The sequence below is a fragment of the Bos indicus x Bos taurus genome, chromosome 29 (assembly GCF_003369695.1).
Source record: "Bos indicus x Bos taurus breed Angus x Brahman F1 hybrid chromosome 29, Bos_hybrid_MaternalHap_v2.0, whole genome shotgun sequence".
Classification (NCBI taxonomy): Eukaryota; Metazoa; Chordata; class Mammalia; order Artiodactyla; family Bovidae; genus Bos; species Bos indicus x Bos taurus.
The window spans coordinates 9,959,163-9,978,399 of record NC_040104.1 but is presented as its reverse complement, the minus strand read 5'-3'; the positions used below and the strand labels follow the sequence as shown (position 1 = coordinate 9,978,399).

The 19,237-nt window shown below is 49.5% G+C and overlaps 3 protein-coding genes and 1 non-coding gene across 10 annotated transcripts in view; all 4 read right to left on the bottom strand.

The window, feature by feature from the left end:
• STX5 (syntaxin 5) overlaps positions 1–4,967 on the bottom strand; it is a 28,368-nt gene extending 23,401 nt beyond the window's left edge. The window contains exons 1-5 of one of the 3 annotated variants that reach the window (XM_027532330.1): positions 4,828–4,967; positions 3,902–4,145; positions 2,866–2,936; positions 2,646–2,701; positions 2,457–2,527 (exon numbers count right to left, since the gene is read on the bottom strand). In XM_027532330.1, the coding sequence (XP_027388131.1) occupies positions 2,457–2,527; positions 2,646–2,701; positions 2,866–2,936; positions 3,902–4,126 (423 nt within the window). In that variant the 5' untranslated portion in view covers positions 4,127–4,145; positions 4,828–4,967. Of the gene's footprint in view, positions 1–2,456; positions 2,528–2,645; positions 2,702–2,865; positions 2,937–3,901; positions 4,786–4,827 lie in introns of those variants that run through there. The other 2 variants (XM_027532332.1, XM_027532331.1) reach the window with 2 other exon arrangements.
• A 245-nt stretch (positions 4,968–5,212) lies between these two features.
• LOC113886264 (testis-expressed protein 54-like) lies at positions 5,213–5,699 on the bottom strand. The gene is made up of 2 exons (XM_027532335.1): positions 5,583–5,699; positions 5,213–5,475 (listed from the first exon to the last, which is right to left on the bottom strand). The coding sequence occupies exons 1-2, from the start codon at positions 5,647–5,649 to the stop codon at positions 5,270–5,272; spliced, it is 273 nt and encodes a 90-aa protein (XP_027388136.1). The 5' UTR covers positions 5,650–5,699; the 3' UTR covers positions 5,213–5,269.
• Positions 5,700–5,795: 96 nt separating this feature from the next.
• WDR74 (WD repeat domain 74) lies at positions 5,796–13,771 on the bottom strand. 5 transcript variants are annotated; one of them, XM_027532196.1, is made up of 13 exons: positions 13,486–13,771; positions 12,253–12,348; positions 11,988–12,146; positions 11,800–11,906; positions 11,589–11,710; positions 9,258–9,333; positions 8,980–9,126; positions 8,712–8,813; positions 7,319–7,419; positions 7,170–7,225; positions 6,675–6,820; positions 6,517–6,591; positions 5,796–6,016 (listed from the first exon to the last, which is right to left on the bottom strand). In XM_027532196.1, exons 3-13 carry the CDS (start codon positions 12,049–12,051, stop codon positions 5,837–5,839), a joined length of 1,176 nt encoding a protein of 391 aa, XP_027387997.1. In that variant the 5' UTR covers positions 12,052–12,146; positions 12,253–12,348; positions 13,486–13,771; the 3' UTR covers positions 5,796–5,836. The 5 variants fall into 5 exon arrangements, with proteins under 5 accessions (XP_027387997.1, XP_027387996.1, XP_027387999.1 ...); XM_027532195.1 differs by having other exon boundaries at positions 11,988–12,348; XM_027532198.1 differs by having other exon boundaries at positions 6,517–6,573; positions 11,988–12,348.
• LOC113886601 lies at positions 13,582–13,772 on the bottom strand. The gene has a single exon (XR_003509488.1). It is a non-coding gene; the product is annotated as a U2 spliceosomal RNA (small nuclear RNA).
• Positions 13,773–19,237: the final 5,465 nt, after the last annotated feature.

Below are 19,237 nucleotides of genomic sequence, written 5' to 3'. Positions count from 1 at the left end.
CAAGAGTCAGACATGACTGAGCAACTTCACTTTCACTTTTCACTTTCATGCACTGGAGAAGGAAATGGCAACCTACTCCAGTGTTCTTGCCTGGAGAGTCCCAGGGACTGGGGACCCTGGTGGGCTGCCGTCTATGGGGTCGCACAGAGTCTGACACGACTGAGGTGACTTAGCAGCAGCAGCAGCATATACTGTTTGGTTCACCCACTTGGAAACGAAGTTCCCAAAGGCAGGGATCACATGGGTCTTCTTTGCTGTTGAATCCCCAGAACCAGGCAGCCAAAAGTCACTCAGTAATGTGAGGGATTGAAAAAATAAACCAATGAAGCCTCACAACAACCCTGCAAGGTGGGTACTGTTCTCATCGCCTTTTTCTTTAAAAGGGGGTGGCCTGCCAGGCTCCCCCATCCATGTGATTTTCCAGGCAAGAATAATGGAGTGGGTTGCCATTTCCTTCTCTAGGGGATCTTTCCCCTTCCTTCTCCAGGATAAGCTAGCTTACCCGTCATAAGTGGTGAGGCCTGGGATTTGAAGTCTGTCTCAATCCAGTCAGTGGTTACCTATGCAATAATGCTCCAACAGGGACTTCCCTGGTGGTCCAGTGGTTAAGAATCTGCCTTGCAAAGCACGGGACTTGGGTTCAATCCTTGGTTAACGAACTAAGATCCCAAATGGTCTGAAGCAACTAAGCCAAGATGCCACAGCTACTGAGCACACACGCTGTAACTAGAGAATCAGTGCACTGCGGGGAAAGATCCCCCATGACGGCAGTGAAGGTCCCACATGTCACAGCGAAGACCCAATGCAGGCAAACACATAAATATTTAAAAAAGAGTAATAACACCCCAGTAGTTGATGGAACCCTCTTCCATTCAGCACAGCATCTCTTCAACGTGTCTGCCCTTTGGCCTCTGCCATAATCATCTTCATACCAGACAACTGCACAAGCCTCTACCCTCACCTCTCTGCCCATTCACGCTCCAGGGTGTTTTTTCCTCCCATGGACATTCAATTTCTCACGTTATCCTTATCACATTATTCTGGGAAAGAAGCAAATCATATCGTTAGAGCTGCTATAACAGTGTCTTGCAGATAGAACTGGAATCCAGGTTCTAATCGTCTTTGCAGCCCACACATTTAGAGTGATTCTATACTCCTTTGCAAGCCCCATGATGGTCTTTACAACCACCTACCAGTCTACAATTTCAGCCTCATCTGCTGCCGATCACTCATCTGATCAACAAGTATTGAGCAAGGACTACACGCCAGGGGATTCCCAGGTGGCGCAGTGGTAAAGAATCTGCCTGCCAATGGAGGAGACACAAGAGACACAGGTTCAATCCCTGGGTCGGGAAGATCCTCTGGAGTAGGAAATGGCAACCCACTTCTTGCCTGAAGAATTCCATGGACAGAGGAGCCTGGTGGGCTACATTCATGTGGTTGCAAGGAGACAGACACAACTGAACCATTGAGCACTACACGCCAGACACTGTCACAGGTATCTGGGATACATCCCTGAACAAAGAGAAAGAAAAATTTCTGCTCTTGTGGCATTCCCATTTGTTATTTTCTTTTTTGTCCAGGAGGTAAGTGGGAGGAAACAAACAACAGACACAAGCTTGAAAGAGACTGTTAGAATGTATCAAGTGCTATAAACCAGAAAATAGAGCAAGGTAAGGGAGATCAGAGCTGGAGGGGCTGGGGTATTAAACAGCAACGTAGGCCTCCCTGAGCACATGACATCTGAGCAAAGACTTGAACTTTTCCTTTTTATGAGACATGCCGGTGCACACTGTTTGTTCTGTCTCAAATGTTCTTCTGTTGCCTCTCCACAAGCCTCGAAATCAGCTCAGTTTTCACCTCCTCGATAAAATCTTTCCCAGTGTACCCAGAATCTCATTCATCTTTTTGTACCATCTTTTTTGTGCCACTTGCTGCCTATTCATTGTAAGCGTGAGTTTATGGGACTGGATACCTCTTCCAGACAATAAGCCCTTAAAGGCTGGTATCTACCTCATAATGCTTGTGTGCTAAGTGTCCAGCTTTGTACATGGCAGATGACCACTGACACAACAGAGGAGTAGGATGTTTGGAGTTGGCTAGAATGGCACCCCACTCCAGTACTCTTGCCTGGAAAATCCCATGGGCGGAGGAGCTGGTGGGCTACAGTCCATGGGGTCACTAAGAGTCAGACATGACTGAGCAACTTCACTTTCACTTTTCACTTTCATGCATCGGAGAAGGAAATGGCAACCCACTCCAGTGTTCTTGCCTGGAGAATCCTAGGGACGGGGGAGCCTGGTGGGCTGCCATCTATGGGGTCGCACAGAGTCGGACACAACTGAAGCGACTTAGCAGCAGCAGCAGAGAAACTTGCTCTGAGACTCTAGAGCAAGGGAAAGAGATGGAAGTGATGCAACTGGAATGCCCGACTCTCCTGATCGCTAGTCGCTCACCTGTTTGATGATATAAGTTAGCTCCTCAATTTCCACTGCCTTATCATCAAAGAGGGACTTGCGCTTTGCCACTGCAGAGACAAACAAGAAGCCACCACAGGTGAGGTCGGAGACCAGACTCAAGACAGTATGGTTCCTCAGCCCTCCGGTGTTCATTGCCCCAGCTCTGAAAGGTCCAGGAACACTCACAGATTGTCAGCTTCTCCAGCTTGGCAAATGTGTTGCTGAGGTCTTTCCCAATGCGCCTGCAAATGAGCACAAGTGAGAACACCGTGGAAGGGAAGGAGAGGACCTTTCCCACCTTAGCACCAGCACAACCAATCCCAGTCCTCGCCACCAAGGTCACCACAGGCAAGACTACATCTCCTCAGACACTGGCCAACCTACCACATAACTTCTCCCAACTCACTTGGCCATGAGGGTAAATTCACTGCGCTGCCGGACAGCACGCAGAGCCGGCTTGTTTGCCTGGATTCCATTCTGAAAGGCAACATCAAAAAGTAAATTTTTTCCTTCCCACTGCCAGCTTTCACTATTCCCCAGGCATCCTCTACACTCGCCCTCTAGCATTAGTGGCATCCTCTACTGGACAGGCCACCCAAAACCTGATGCCACCACTTACTAGAAGGGGGGCTGGGGACAAGTGACTTAAATCACTCTGAATCTCTGTTTCCTCTTATGTAAAATGGAGACAGTTCTACACATCTCCTTTTGTTGTTGCTAAGATTAAAAAACATAAGAGTTATAAATTATTTTAGCCAAATACTGGGTCCATGATAAGCACTGAATAAATGGTAACTAGTATTACCATTCTATTCCTCCAACTGGGGAATTGAGAGGATAAACAGGAAGCTCTTGGAGAGGATATAGAAGAGCAATTGTAAACAAGAACTGAGCAGTAAAAATATTTAAAATCACACTCAGTTTCCACTTGGATTCAGAAAGTCTGGGCCAAAACAAAGCTATCTAATTTTTTAAAAAAGCACTCCCAAGTGACTTTATTAAAATTACTTTATTTGGAAAGTTTCTTTCATTTTACAGATATAAAAACTGAGGTCCAACTAGATTAACTTCCACGTTGTCACAAAGCAAACTTGGTAGAATTACACTGGAATGAGAATTTAAAGTGTTTGTCTCTGAGCTAAATAAAGGCTCTTTCTAGAACCTGTTCCTTATCCAAACCAAATATACTGTAATCATTTCTCGCCCTGAGATATTCGTTTCAGAATAGCAACCCTAGATTCCTGATTAAATAAAACAACAACAAAGTCTGGATCCCTGCCTCTAGATTAGCTAGCCCACCTTTTCTCTGATGCTTGTTAGATCCTACCATCCCAAGCTAGACCAGGTCTCCATCAGACTCCCCCAAGAATTACGGTGCTGGAGCATCCCCTCTCCCAGGTTTGAATAAGACTCATTCTGCCTCTCCCAGTCCAGGTCCTTACCTGACGGCTCTGCAGGGACTTGCAGGCTGACAGGAACTCCTGGGTCCGATCCCGGCAGGACATGGTGTCGGGAGGGGGAGGGACCAGGGCCACTTGGGGGGGCAGAGGGGCGATGTCGCTGCTGCTACTGCCAGCAGTTGCAGGGGACAGGACCTGTGTCTTTGAGAGACCCAGGTAGACACCCTGATCCGTGTTCTTAGATCCGTAGCGTTTCCGCGGGATCATTGAGACGCATAACCTCGGACTGTGGTGGAGGGGAGAGTGTCATTCCTCAGGCAGCCTCCTTCTCCACCAATCCCCCGCCCCAACCAGCAGTTCTTCGGGGCCCCTCCGCACTTGGCACGGAGTTTCGAGCCCGAAGCCACCCGCAGATCCTGGGACCGGCCCGCAGCTGACAGGATCCTGCTGCTTCTGCGGCCCAAGCTGTCCCCCTCCTCAGACTCTTCTTCCAACTTGGTTCCGGCAGCCACAGCACGGGCCGGGGCCCTGAAGTAGAGGCAGGGCCAGAGCCAGGTCCTGTGGCCCTGAGGCTCCAGCCCGTCCCTTGCAACTGCCCCAGGCCCTAACTGGGCTCTCTCGTATCCACGGGTTCCTCCGACTCCTCAGGGAGAAACGGTGACGGACCACCTCAGAGGGACACACGTCGGTGGGCGGAGGGGGGAATCTCTAGGTGTTTATTTGAAGCAGGAAGTCCCACCCTCGCCTCGCCCAAGTCCCACCTTCTGGAAGTCTGCAAACACTGATTAGCTAACGCCGACGTCCTTCTTAAAGGGGCTTTTCTGATTGGACAGCGAGGTATTCGCTCACTCCGAGCCGGGCCGGCAGGACTTGCCCGCTTGTCCCTGGTTCCCTTCCCCCAGCCCGGCGCCGTCCCCGGAAAGAACGGCCCAGAGCAGGCACGGCAGCCAGACCCTACCGAGTCCTACCTCCTTTCTGCCGCCTGCCGCCGCCGCCACTGCTATAATCTCCCAGACCGTCACCGCCTCCTCCCCCTGGAGTCGAAGCCGCCGAAACCCGACCAAAGACTGGAAGCCGCCACGTCACCCACACGTAACCCCACCCCCGATGACGGGAAGGCGGTGCCACGCCTCTTCGAGCTCGGCATCCCGAGAGACACGCCCCTCCACCAAAACGCAGGTGTTAATTCGCCCTCCCATTGGCTAGGCTACCCCTGTGGCCCCGCCTCCAAGGAACTAGAGCCGGGGGCCCAGGGGACTGGCCAACCTCAGGGATGGAGCCTTAAAGAGCCCGCGACCCTGGTGGTGCCCGCGCTCTACGTGCCCAAAGCCGAGGCACAAGCGCATAGGCAGGTACACGTTAGAAACTTTATTCTCTGAAGGCTGGGGAGGAGTGAGAACAGGGCTGGAGTCACCCCTTCTCCGGCTCCTCCTGGATCCTCTCCTGATCGCACTCCTGGATCCTACTCGCCGGCTTTGGATTCTGGACTGCCTGCCTCTTGGTTGACCGAGAAGAACCCCGACGGCTGAACATGGATAGCCGCCGCCACAGCACAGTGATCAAAAGACTTTCGTTCGACCTGCGATCTCGTTGCTCCACCGACTCCGCATCAGTGCCTGAGAGGATGCGAGGCCGCTGAGTTCTACTCTCCCCAGTCCAACCTCCTGGTGGTCCAGTCCCCACTCCCAGCTCCCTGGGCCCCCTGGTGTGTCTCTGGTCCCACCTTCTGACCCGGCCTCCTTGGCCTGCTCATCCGAAGTCTGAAAGTCCTTATCTTGGCAGCAGCCCATGGCCCCGCATGCGGCCCTGCACTCAGTGCCACCCACGCCAGCCGGCAGGTTCCCGGCCCTGCTTTTGTGACGTCAGATACCCCCACCACCCCAGCTCAGGGAGCCGCCACCACTCTCTCCCCATCACAAAAGGCTCAAGGTCATGGTACGTTTTAAGCTGTTTATTTACAAAGCGAGCACAAGCTCTTCAGGAGCTGGTGGACCCAGGCCGTTTCTTCTTTCTCCGTCTGGCTTGGAGAGCGCCTTGGGTCTGCTCCCAATCGGGGAGCTTCCGCTTGGCAGCTGCCTCCAAGGACGCCCAAAGTTCATCTGTCTCTGTGTCTTCTGAGGGCACCTTGTTGGGCTCCTGAGGCTCTTGCGGTTCATCCTGGTGAGTGGGAGAAGCCCTCAGGAGTCAGAGGTACAATAACAGACCCACAGGGAGGAGAATCATTCCTCCAGGCACCACCCCTTGTTTCCTGCTCCTAAAAACCATGCCCATCCATGCTCTTGGACTTCCCTGGTGGCTCAGCTGGTAAAGAATCTGCCTGCAATGCGGGAGACCTAGGTTCAATCCCTGGGTTAGGAAGATCCCCTGGAAAAGGGAATGGCTACCCACTCCAGTATTCTGGCTTGGAGAATTCCATGGACAGAGGAGCCTGGTGGGCTACAGTCCATGGGGTCACAAAGAGTCACATATGACTGAACGTCTTTCACTTCACTTCATCCATGCTCCTATGTTACTCTTGGCAATGACCCTGTCAGGACTATACCCAGCAGGTGGATGGACAGTCTCAGGTCTAAGTTCCAGATGCCTCCCTTCCCTCTTCACAGAGATATCCTCACACCTTACCATTAGCTCCCACATTCCCAGACCCAAGAGCTTACCTCCCAGTTATCCCTGCCTGACAGGAGGAGGCAGTTCAATTGAGATTTGAGATAAACCTGCAAGAGATGAGGGACCTTAAGGGGCCAAGTCTGCTGAAACAGAAACAAGAATGGGGGAGGGAGGAGGGCACAAGAGGCAGGAACGAATGGTTTCTCACCTTATGTTCCAGGCCCCGTGGATTCCGGATCCTGTGTATCCTCAAGACTCTGTCCAAACCACAGGAGGCTAGTAGGGGCTTTGAAGGGTGGCACTGCAACCCTCGGACGCTGCCTGCCAGTCCCTTTAGACAGCCCAGCAGGCGCCCTGGAAAAAGGGGGCAGGTATCAGTGCTAACTGGTCAGCCAACAACCATTTATTGAGTGTTTTCTATTCAAATCACTTTCTTTCAACATTTAATCCTCGTTTAACATAATGCTGACATGGCAGTTACCATTAACATCTCCATTTTCAGTGAAGAAACTAAGGCACAGGGAATTGACAAAGTAATTTGTCCAAGGTCACACAGCTTTTGGCAGAACCGGGATTGAACCTGGTTCTGGCACCTGAAAGAGGGCTCAGCAGCTCTACCGCCCCTTGTGAGAGGGGAATCCTGCCCTTCCTCCCCACCTCTGCCCCCCCCCCCCCCCCCCGCAAGGCTCCCTGGTCTCCTCACCTTGCCGAAGGTCAATTTCTGCCAGCTGCCCATGAGTATTCCCCACAATTACTGAACTGAGGAGGAGACCAGAGAGACACACATGGGGTTGGTCAGCAGGAGCCCCCTGGAGTCCTCCCCAAGCCCCACTTTGCCCTCTACACACTCACTTGCCCTCAGGAGTGAGGGTCACGGCTGTCAGCGGGTACTCTCCGTAGGTGGCCTCGAGGACTGGCCTGCGCTGAGGGGAGGCTGGATCATAGACACGCACCTGGGAGAAGACTGAGGCATCACAACAGCGCCTTTACTCTGCACAGCCCCCTGACGCCTCCACATCTTCACTTCCCCTCATTTATTGTTGTTTAGTCGCTAAGTTGTTTCCAACTCTTCTGTGACCCCATGGACTGTAGCCCACCAGGCTCCTCTGTCCATGGGGTTCCCAGGCAAGAATACTGGAATGGGTTGCCGTTTCCTTCTTCAGGGGATCTTCCCAACCCAGGGATTGAACCCGAGCCTCCTGCATTGGCAGGCAGATTCTTTACCACTGAGCCACCAGGGAAGGCCCCCTACCCCATACACTGCTTTTACAATCCACTCTTTCAGAGAAACTTTCTCATTTGAAACACACCCTTCTTCTCTGAGTGTTGAGGAGTAGAGGAGAGCTGCTGAGGAACATGAACATATAGAGCTGAGAACAGAGGTTCCCCAGGCTAGGAGCAGCAGCATCCCCATGGTCTGCATATGTGAGCTTTCCATCTATACTCCCCTCTCATGATGGAAAAGCAAGCTGGCCCAACTGTCAGAGTTGCTGAACTCAAACAGAGAAAAAAGTTAAGCCTGGACAGGAAGGAGAGAGGAAGCCCTCATATGTGTTCTGAGCAGAAATGTATTACCAAGAGCAGACTTCAGTATGCAGAGCAGAGGAAGCAGGGCAAATGTAGCCCCACCCAGTCCTGCCTGGGTCTTAGAATTTCAAATTCCCTGGTGGTCCAATGGTTAGGACTCCGAACTTCCACTTTAGATTTGATCCCTGATCAGGGAAGTATCAGGGATCAGGAAGTACGGTCCAAAAAAAAAAAAAAGGCCCAGCTGAAAAGATCCCCAGTTGGGCCTTTCCTATACAGCTGAGGAATGGAGACCAGATATTACAGATACTAGAGGGTCATGGTTGGGTCCCAAAGCAAATTAGAGACTGCCATCAGGACCAGAACCCAGTTCTCTTGATACCCAGTCCATCCATGTCTTCTCATAACACGGGCCCCATGTGATTCTACTATGAAGGGGACACTCCCTTCTCTCTTCCAGGTGGGAAGAAAAAGAAGAATCACAGTTCAAGCAACTCCTTCCTAGAATGTAGTAAGCGAAGGTCACTGGCTTAGCCACTTGGCTGAACACTCAACTGGGGAAGTGGTCCTTCTTCTGGGAGCTCAGGGATGACACCAGGATGGCGAGAACAGTGGCTGTGCCAAATGGTGGGGACCGAGCCTGCAAAGCGCAAGCCTCCTGTTTCTCCAGGAAGCTGTGTGAGCCCAGAAAAAGTTAGGGGTGAGATGTGTGCCTTACCTGGTGGTACCCTGTACAGGTGACGAGCTTCTGTGACTCTGGAAGGAACTGTATGTCCTGGTCCCAGACGGGAACCCGCAGGTCGAGCCAATCATTCCGTACCTGGTGGGGTCGGTAGATGAGAGACAGAGCTGGGAGGGGCTCAGTGTGTCCCTTCCTTCTGCCCTCTGTCATCATCCCCTAAAACCCAGCTGATCTCCAATTCATAATCAGTGGCCTCGACTCCTGGGAATTCGGACCCAGGTCCTCTCCACCCACCATCACTCACGTTCTTGGCCCTGAACAAAGGCTCCTCAGATCCCTGCAGGTCCCACACCTTCAGAGCATTCTCCTTCCCACCTGTGGCAACGATGTGGGGGCGTGCTGGGTCTTGGCGCATCCTACATACCCCAGGGCCCACCCTCAGTTCCAGGACCTGAAAAGAATGAGAGAGGGAAGATGAGAGTCACTTCCAGATCCTTAGTCCTCCTCCCCCAAAGCTTTCATTGGCTCTACCCTGGGCCCCACCTTCCCCAACCATCAGGATCAGGATGAGGGGGGCCTCACTGGGTCAGAGGATGCCTCCTTGTCCTTGTCAGTCCAGACTCGAAGAATCCCAGAATCCACACATGTGATGAGGGTGCTGCAGGCAAAGGGAGGATAGAGTTAAAAGAGCAGGGTAAATGGTATTCTCTGTCCCCATTCGACCCACCCCCAAATTCATATGAACTAGACTCCAAGCACTCTTGCCTGGAAAATCCCATGGACAGAGGAGCCTGGTAGGCTGCAGTCCATGGGGTCACTAGAGTCAGACACGACTGAGCGACTTCACTTTCATGCACTGGAGAGGGAGATTGGCAACCCACTCCAGTGTTCTTGCCTGGAGAATCCCAGGGACAGGAAGCCTGGTGGGCTGCCACCTATGGGGTCGCACAGAGTCGGACACGACTGAAGTGACTTAGCAGTAGCAGCAGACTCCCTCCTACCAGCCCTGTTCCTAAGGAAGCCTCTAGGTAACTCAGGTCTGGGTGGGGCTTCATGGCTGTTACTTAATTTCCTCATCAAGGTAATGGTTTACTGGTCTTAAAAGTAAGGAAACAGAAGCTATGAAAAATTATAAGATTTGCCACTTAGCTATAAATGTCAGAATCAGAGCTGCAATCAAGACTGTGATACTGCAAAGCACAGTCTTTACCCCACAGCTCCACCTGGGGCACCTGGCCCTGCTCGTCTTTCTTGATGTGGTCACCAGGAGTCAGAGCTCTGAAAGCACTGAAATGGGACTGCTCTGGATTTAGTGTTTGGTCAGAATCAAACACCAGCTTCCTCTCTCAAGTTCCCTGTTCTGGGTGTCAGACCAGACAAGCCAATCTCTCCCCAGGATCTGTACAGCCCAAGCCCTCTGCTTTTTCTCATATCTGCCCACCCTCCCCAACTAGGTTCAGGCTCTGGGTTTTCCTGGGCTGTGGCAAGAGTCTCCCAACTGCCCCCTCTCCAATCCATCTGCACATTCCTGCAGGCTCACAGCTCTGACCACAGTGTTTCCTGCTCAGAAACCAATCATGCCTCACCAGCTACAAAACTGCAGATTGCTCAACATGACACTTAAAGCACTTTACCTTAAATCCCAACTTACCTCGTTCATCTTATATTAAAATGCTTCCTCTTAAATTTTTAAAAGGGGAAAAAAGTTTCCTGGGCTTCAACCCCCAGTTCAGTTCAGTCGCTCAGCTGTGTCCAACTTTTTGCAACCCCATGGACTGCAGCACTCCAGGTTTCCCTGACCATCACCAACTCCTGGAGCTTGCCCAAACTCCTGTCCATCAAACTGGTGATGCCATCCAACCATCTCATCCTCTGTCATTCTCTTCTCCTGCCTTCAATCTTTTCCAGCAGTTCTTTGTATCAGGTGGCCAAAGTATTGGAGTGTCAGCATCAGTCCTTCCAATGCATATTCAGGACTGGTTTCCTTTAAGACTGACTGGTTTGATCTCTTTGCAGTCCAAGGGACTCTCAAGAGTCTTCTCTTCAACCCCCAAATGCTGTTTATCTTCCCTGTGATGTGCCCTGTAGCCTCACACGAATCCTTGCCCTCTGCTCAGGCAGGAGTCTCTTTCTAGAATGCTCTAACTCCTTTCTCCACCTGTCAAAATTCTACCCAACCTTCAAGGCCAAGTTCAAATATTCCTCCTCCCCCGCTCCAGCCTTCCAGATTCACCTTCAGAATTAACCTCACCAAACCTACACAGTCAGTTCATAGCCTCTCTCTTCACCTTCAGAAGAAAACTAAGCCTGCAACCCAGCATTTCCTATTCTTTACTTTAGGAGTTTTACCACTTTGTTGGTGGTTGTTAGCCCGCATTTAAAAACGTATTCTAAACTTTCCTAGTGGCTCAGTTGGTAAAGAATCTCCTGCACTGCAGGATACCGCCTGTAGTGCAGGAGACTGGGGAAGGTTCGCTGGAAAAGGAAATGGCAAATCGCTCCAGTATTCTTGCCTGGAAAATCCCGGACAGAGGAGTCCGGCGGGCTACAGAGTCGGACACGACTGAGCGACTAACACTTTTACTTTCAAACTATTAAATAACGTGCTCAGGGTCATCCAAAAGGTTATTATGCCAAAAAACAAAAAACTCTGGAAGAAGCAAACTCTATGATGGCAGATACTGTGTCTGGTTTACCTAAGCCTTTGCATTTCACCCAGTGCCTATAAACAATCGAGTAAGTGTTCCATAAAAGTTTGTTATAGGAATGAACGGACGAAGGCAGGAAAAACGTCCATGTCACGCAGACCAGGCTCATGTCACCTCAGGGTTGATCGCCACTACTCGGTCGTCCAGCGGGAGCCTCAACGCTCTCGCTACGACCTGAGCGTTTCTGCAAGGGGTTTGGTCTTACCCGTCGACCTGGGCGAGGCCTCGGAACGTGCCCTCCCCTCCAGGACATTGCCTCTGGCCCTGGAACCTCCCTTCCTCGGTGCTGAAGTGCTTCACTGTCCCATCGGCACAGCCCACTAGGATCTGGGGGCAGAGGAGCACAGGATGGTGAGGAGAGCGATGCGGCAGCGCCCGAGGCCGACTCCCAGCTCCGACTGTCAGCGGTCGCTCACCTGTGTCTCGCCGCCCGCACCCCAACACAGGGCGCTCACTGCCTCTTCGCGCCGTGGCTGTCCTGACGCCGTGAAGTTCGCCGCCTGTTTGCGCTGAAGGTTCACTCCTGCGGGACACGGACGTCAATCGCGTCAGAACAGCGAAACGGCGACGCCCGCAGTTCCCGACGCCCGACCTCGCTACCCACCTTTCAGGATGCCAGTGTCGGTGCCAACCCACACATGGTTCCAGCGTGCAGCCGCAGCCGCCATAGCGGAGCTCGGGAACCCAAGGCTCACACTTCCGGCGCAGCGCCTGCGTCACCAGCGTGCGTCTCGTCGGATCCGGAGGAACTCCTTTTCTAGGCCTTTAAAGAACCGGAAGAGTAAAAATATTCTCCCAGCCAGGTGGTTTTGCTTTTACAAAAATGAAATCTAGAGACTTATTTGTGGAGATCTGAACAGTAACTTGACCATTTTATATTTGGAGTAAAAGGCATATTGTCTCAACCACGATATCGGATCCAGGCAGCCCTAGTCTGTTCCTCTGCTCTAAAGCATGTATGTTTTCTGTACAAGAGAAGAAAAGAGGTCATATCAGAACGATTCAAATCACTGAAGAAGCGCATGGCTTCAACTTCAAGCGTAATAGGACAAAATGAACAAAGTTGGGGGTTAGGCCACAGAAACACAGCACAACCACCATTACCGCCCCCCACAGACCCTAAAGTAAATCTGAACGGTCTCTTTCCCTGAAATACTATGATTTCCCTTTATGAGACGTTCAACCATTTATTTCTCTGCTCGAAAGCCTTCCTCGCTGTAAGGCCAGATACACACCTAGAGTTTTCAAGTTGAGAGAACTAGACCAGGAAACTTACCCGTTGGAAAGAGTACTAAGCACTGAGTACTCAATATCTTCCCTACGGCAAATAACTTATCTAATACGTGCACGTCACTATTCTCAAAATTGTAGTTATTTAGTTGCTAAGTCGGACCCGACGGCTTTGGCGAGTCTACGGACATATATCCAGCCAGGCTCGTCTGCCCAATTGATTCTTCAGACAGGAATACCGGTGAAAATGGAAAGTACTAGTCACTCAATCGAGTCTGAATCTTGGAGACCCCACTCTGTGATTCTCCAGACAGGAATACTGCAGTGGTAAAAACTATTCTCCAGGTGATCTTTGCGGCCTCGGGGAATCGACCCCACCACGTTTTTTGGGTGACAGGGACTTCCTCGTTGAACCTCCTAAAAAAGCCCCGAATATACGTAAAATGGCGCCCCAACCACCGAAACCACTACCATTATATTACATGTACGGAAATCCTTACAGATGGTTTATCTCAAGTACGTTACAAAGTTAGAAAAAATAAACTACTGTACTTTATTTAAAGCTTTAGAAAAACACCGAAAAAAAAAAACCTTAAAATATGTTTATCGGGACGCACCCGGTGCGACCCAAGCAGTATCCGTCAAGATTCTGTAAAAGAAACTCAGACTCACTTTATTCGCGCCTGTTACAGCTAAAAATTAAACTACTTAAACGAAAACTACACAGTAGAAGTAAGCACTGTGTTAAATCCCCACCGGTTTTAGTACAATCCGACTACTCAATATTGTACATTAAGTTCTAAACCAAAAAAGAGCTATAAATAGCTTTGCGTTTTTTCTTGAATAAAAGTTCCTACGACGCAAATACTTACACCTGTATATTACCATCGTGCTGCCGATAGAAAAACAGCACGTATAATAACGTAGATATTAGATCTTTTCTTGAGACTAAAACTTGTTCCCCCCGAAGGGGGTGCACCGTTCCTGGAAGTACTGCAATACCAGGTCGATGCGTGGAGTGGACGGAGCAAGCTCCTATTCCAACTCCTAATCCCAAAAATCCATTTAATATATTGTCCTCGGATAGAGGACGTATCAGATATTAAACTGATAAGAACAGATACTACACTTGATCTTAGCCAAAAGGCCGAGAAGCGATACTGGCCTGGTTCTCTCCGGGCCAGCCTTACTCTTAGTGTAGCTTTTTAGGTTGTGGTGACTTTTATGGCTTAATCATTAGATTTTTCTCAAAGTTCAGTCTTTCTTAAAACCAATTTTTCATCATTTCTGATTCATAGTAATTACTAAAATTGTGGAAATAGACCTTAAATTGTGTTCCTTTACTGCTTCGCCTTCCGGCTAACTCCCTGTGTGTTTTGCATAAACCCGCCCCGCTGCTCTTTCGCTTTCTGGGATTGGTCTCCATGCTAGACGTGATTTCTATGGCCGCCTGGTGTTTTACCCTCGGAGACTGGCGATCTCTCCGGGCCTGAAGGGGCAGCAGAGCTGTGGTGGTCGTTAGTCTGTTGAAGCGGATGCAGGGCGGCGCCCCTCTTCCGGACATTTACTTGGAAAGGCCCGCGGTTCCTGAGCGCTGACTTTGGTGTTCAAAGAACAGAGTTGGGACCCCTGTCCGCCAGTTTCTGATTTGATGCCACGAGCTATGTTACTTGTGCTTCCCAGGTGGCACTAGTGGTAAATAATCCCGCTGCCAAAGCAGGAGACATAAGAGAGGCAGGTTCGATCCCTGAGTCGAGAAGATCCCTTGGAGGAGGTCACCATCGCCTCCAATATTCTTACCTGGAGAATCTCATGGACAGAGGAGCCTGGTAGGTTACATTCGCAGAGTCGAACACCACTGATGGGACTTAGCACGCACGGCATGCACGCAAAGCTTGTTACTTAGGCTCCTGTCTTCTCTGTTAAATGGAGGAATAATAACCCGCGCTTATGGGGTGCTTGCGAGAACTGAGGACATGCTGCTCTCGGTCCAGAAGTGACAGTGGAAGTTGGTCTTTAGGACTGTGTTCCCCTCGCATTACGGGGCTCCAGGCTGGCGTCTGCTCCTCCCCGCTCCCTGATTTACTGTAACATCCGCCCCCACCCCACTTACATCTTGCCGTTTGTACCATCCACTACCCACCGTTGGCCCTACAGCGGGGGAAAAAGCGGCCTGAGAAAAGCGTTTCGGAGCCTCCTGATTCCTAAACCCAGGAACCAGCGGTGGGAGAGGGGGTGAGGCAATGCAGGTCAAATTTAACAGAAGCGGTACTTTAGAGGCTCAGAGCAAAGCCCAGCTGTATGAAAGGTATTAATGTCAGGCTCTTGCTGAAAAGGGACTTGAAGTCCTGTTTCCTTGGAAACTATGTTAGTGTGAACGCAGAACGTTCTATTTGAAACCTCCTTAACTGAGCTCTACATCTGGGTTGGAATTAGAGGCCGTGTCTCTGGAGCCTGGAGGGCTACGAATCGTGGGTTGTGAAGAAGCGAAGAGTCTCGGACACGACTGAGCACACAGACACACTCACAAACACACACACCGTGCCTGGGTTGAGATCCTTCCAGCAAGAGTAGCATGTTCTATTTTCACTGATATGATTACAGCTAGCAAAGTATGACCATCTATGACTTTAGAGACTGTGGTTTCTCACACTGTGTACCTGTTAATAAACAGAAGGCTTCACCGATAAACCCAGAGCCTCTAGGGAGAAGCTGAATTAAGGGACTGTGGTAGACAGAATAATGCTCTACATGCCCATGTCCTAATTCTTAGAACCTCTCATTATGTTAGCTTACATGGCAGATAAAAGGTAATTCACATATATGATTAATAGTTTTTAGGAGAGATCATTCTGGACTGGGCTTCCCAGGTGGCAATAGTAGTAAAGAACCTGCCTGTCAGTGCAGGAGTCATAAGAGATGAGGGTTCAATCACCCTGGTAGGGAAGATCCCCTGGATCCACTCCAATACTCTTGCCTAGAGAATCCCATGGACAGAGGAACCTGGTCGCTAAAAAATCTGACAGGACTGAGCAACTTAGCATCTGCATCTTCATTCTGGATTATCTGATGGGCTCCATGTACATAATTACAAAGATCACAAAGGGAGACAGGAGACTCAGTGTCAGACTGATGCAGCATCAGAAAGATTTGCTAAACCATCACTGGCTTTGAAGATGGAAGAGGGTTGTCAGCCAAGGAATGGGGGTGGCCTCTGGAATCTAGCCAAGGCAGAGAAACAGATTCTCCTTCAGAGCCCACAGAAAGAAATGCAGCCCTGTTAGCACTCCTTGGTTTTAGCCTATTGAGACCCATTTCAGATTTCTGACCTCCAAAACTGTAAGATAATATATTTGCTTTGTATTAAGCAACCAAGTTTGTGGTAACTTGTTGTTCAGTCACTAAGTCACATCTGACTCTGCGACCCCATTGACTGCAGCATGCTAGGCATGTGGTGGCCAAAATATTGGAGCTTCACTTCACCATCATTCTTTCCAATGAATATTCAGGGTTGATTTCCCTTAGGATTTACTAGTTTGATCTTCTTGCAGTTCAAGGGACTCTTGAGAGTCTTCTCCAGCAACAAAATTTAAAAGCATCAATTTTTCAGTGTTTAGCCTTCTTTGTGGTCCAACTCTCACTACTGGGAAAACCATAGCTTTGACTATATAGACCTTTGCCAGCCAAGTGATGTCTCTGATTTTTAATATGCTATCTAGGTTTGTCAGGGGCTTCCCTAATGGCTCAGATGGTAAAGAATCTGCCTGCAGTGCAGGAGGCCCAGGTTTGATCCCTGGGTCAGGAATATGCCCTGGAGAAGGGAATGGCTACTCACTCCAATATCTTTGCCTAGAGAATCCCGTGGACAGAGGAGCCTGGCAGGCTAGTCAATGGGGTCACAAAGAATCGGACACAACTGAGCAACTAACACTTTCTAGGTTTGTCATAGCTTTCCTTCCAAGGAGCAAATGTCTTATAATTTCATGACTGCAAGTCACCATCTACTGTGATTTTGGAGCCCAAGAAAATAAAATCTGTCATTGTTTCCACATTTTCCCCTTCTATTTGCCATGAAGTGATGGGACTGGATGCCACCATCTTAGTTTCTTTATTGTTGAGTTTCAAGCCAGTTTTTTCACTCTCCTTCTTCACCCTCATCAAGAGGCTTTTTAGTTCCTTTTCACTTTCTGCCATTAGAGTGGCAACTTATTACAGTAGCCAGAAAAAAAAAAAAAAAAAAAAAAAACAACTAATACAAAGGCGAAAGCAAAATTTTGGGGACCTACCTGGTAGTCTAGTGGCTAAGACTCGGTTCCTGATGCAGGGGGCCCAGGTTCGATCCCTGTGCAGGGAACTAGATTCCACATGCTGAAACTAAGAGTTCAGGTATTGCAACTAAGACCTGGTGCAGCCAAATAAGTATTTAGAAAAAAAAAAATCAGTTTCTTTAATATTTGGCTGTGCTGGGTTTTAGCTGTGGCATGTAAACTCTTAGTTGCAGCACGTGGTATCTAGTTTCCTGACCAGGGATTGAACCCAAGGCTCCAGCATTGGGAGCTCGCAGGTTTTGCCACTGGACCCCCAAGGAAGCCCCTTCAGTTTCTTTCAACCCCAACCTTCTCTAAACTCTGCAAGACTCAACCTGGGGCAGACCATAACTCCCTAGCCAAATAAGCTTCAGTCCATCTATGCAGGATGCAGTCAAGCATCCCAAGCACAGGTCTCTGGGGGCTTTTCCCTGGCAGGTCTCAGCCTTCAGGTTGGCAGTAGCCCTGTTCCTCCTCTGAATTAAAGGTTAAGAGGGAATAGCTCTGTCACTTGCATCTATTGACTCCTGCCTGTTGCTTCATGGATGCAGGGGGCTGATAGTGAGGGCCTCACCTGAACCTGGAAACCTGTGCTCCCTGGAAGCCATTTGTCCATTTGTTTATGCTCTTTGAGCAGACACCCGACTATGATGAGCAAAATCAGACATGGACTCTGCCTTCATTAAGTTTAAGGTCTACAGGGGAAAGGAAGAGAAGTCTCCTTGTGATCTTCCAGGCAGGAAATGAGTGTGGCTTAGGGGGTGGGAGTGGGTAGCTGTGGTGGCAGAGATGGAGAGCAGTGGGAGGTCATGGAGAGGGAAGGGAGAGGCAAGGCCAAGGGAATATTCTTTCCATGTGGGTACACTTAAATTTTGTAATTTAATGTTTTATTTTCATGAAACTGATATAACAATGCCCCTCAATTTACATCCCCCTTTTGTTTTTTGCTACACCATGCAGCATGTGGGATCTTAATTCCCCAATTAGGGATCAAACCCATGCATCCTGCAGTGGGAAGTGTGGATTCTTTTTTTTAATTGAAGGTTAATTGCTTTATACTATTGTATTGGTTTCTGTTGTACATCAATGTGAATCAGCTCTAAGTATACATATATCACCTCCTTATTGAGCCCACCAGGTTCCTGTCCATGGGATTCTCCAGACAAGAATACTGGAGTGGATTGCCATTCCCTTCCCCAACGTATCTTCCCGACCCAGGGATTGAACCCAGGTCTCCTGCATTGCAGGCGGATTCTTTATCATCTCAGCCAACAGGGAAGCCTATTAGGTTCTTCCACCTCACAACTGACTCAATTTTTTTGTTTTATGGCTAATATCCCATTGTGTGTGTATACATTTGTCTTAGCCACTAGACCACCAGTTCAGTAACTCAGTTGTCCCATTCTTTGCAACCCCATGGACTGCAGCATGCCAGGCTTCCCTGTCCATCACGAACTCAAACTCATGTCCATTAAGTCAGTGATGCCATCCAACCATCTCATCCCGTCGTCTTCTCCCCGTCTTCAATCTTTCCCAGCACCAGGGTCTCTTCCAGAGTCAGCTCTTCATATTAGGTGACCAAAGTATTGGAGCTTCAGCTTCAACAGTCCTTCCAATGAATTCAAGACAGATTTTCTTTAGGATTGACTGCTATGACCTCTTTGCAGTCCAAGGGTGAAGGGAATGGCAAACCACTTCAGTATTCTTGCCTTGGGAACCCCATGAACAATATGAAAATGCAAAAAAAAAGACCACCAGAGAAGCCCCTAAATTGCCTTCTTTACCAGTTCTGACACAACCATATTCTAAACATATGAAAATTTAACAACAGATGAGCATTCTAGTTCATCCATTTTCCCCTTCTATTGAGAAATGTAAAAGTGGTCATTACCTAAGACCACCTGTCTGGGACATGGTTGGATGGCATCACTCAAAAGACCTGAGCTTGAATGAGCTCTGGGAGATGCAGGACAGGGAAGCATGGTGTAGTCCTTGTGGTTGCAGAGTTGGACATGATTGAGCAAGCAGTACATACATTCTTGCCAGAATTCTGTTGACAGAGAAGCCTGGTGGGATACCACCTATGGGGTCACAAGGGGTTGTACAGGACTGAAGTGACATAATGTATCCCAAGTGGGTACTAATGCAGTTCCTTTCTGAAGTTCTGGTTGTAGGCCCAGGGCTGTTAAACTCCACAGAAATCATTTGAGATTCATGTGAAGGATAGGGGCAACAAGATACCAAGAGTTGACAGCCCATTTTTCTGTTCTTAACTGATGAGCCACTGTCTCCTAATGTCCAAAGTCTTAAGGTTTTA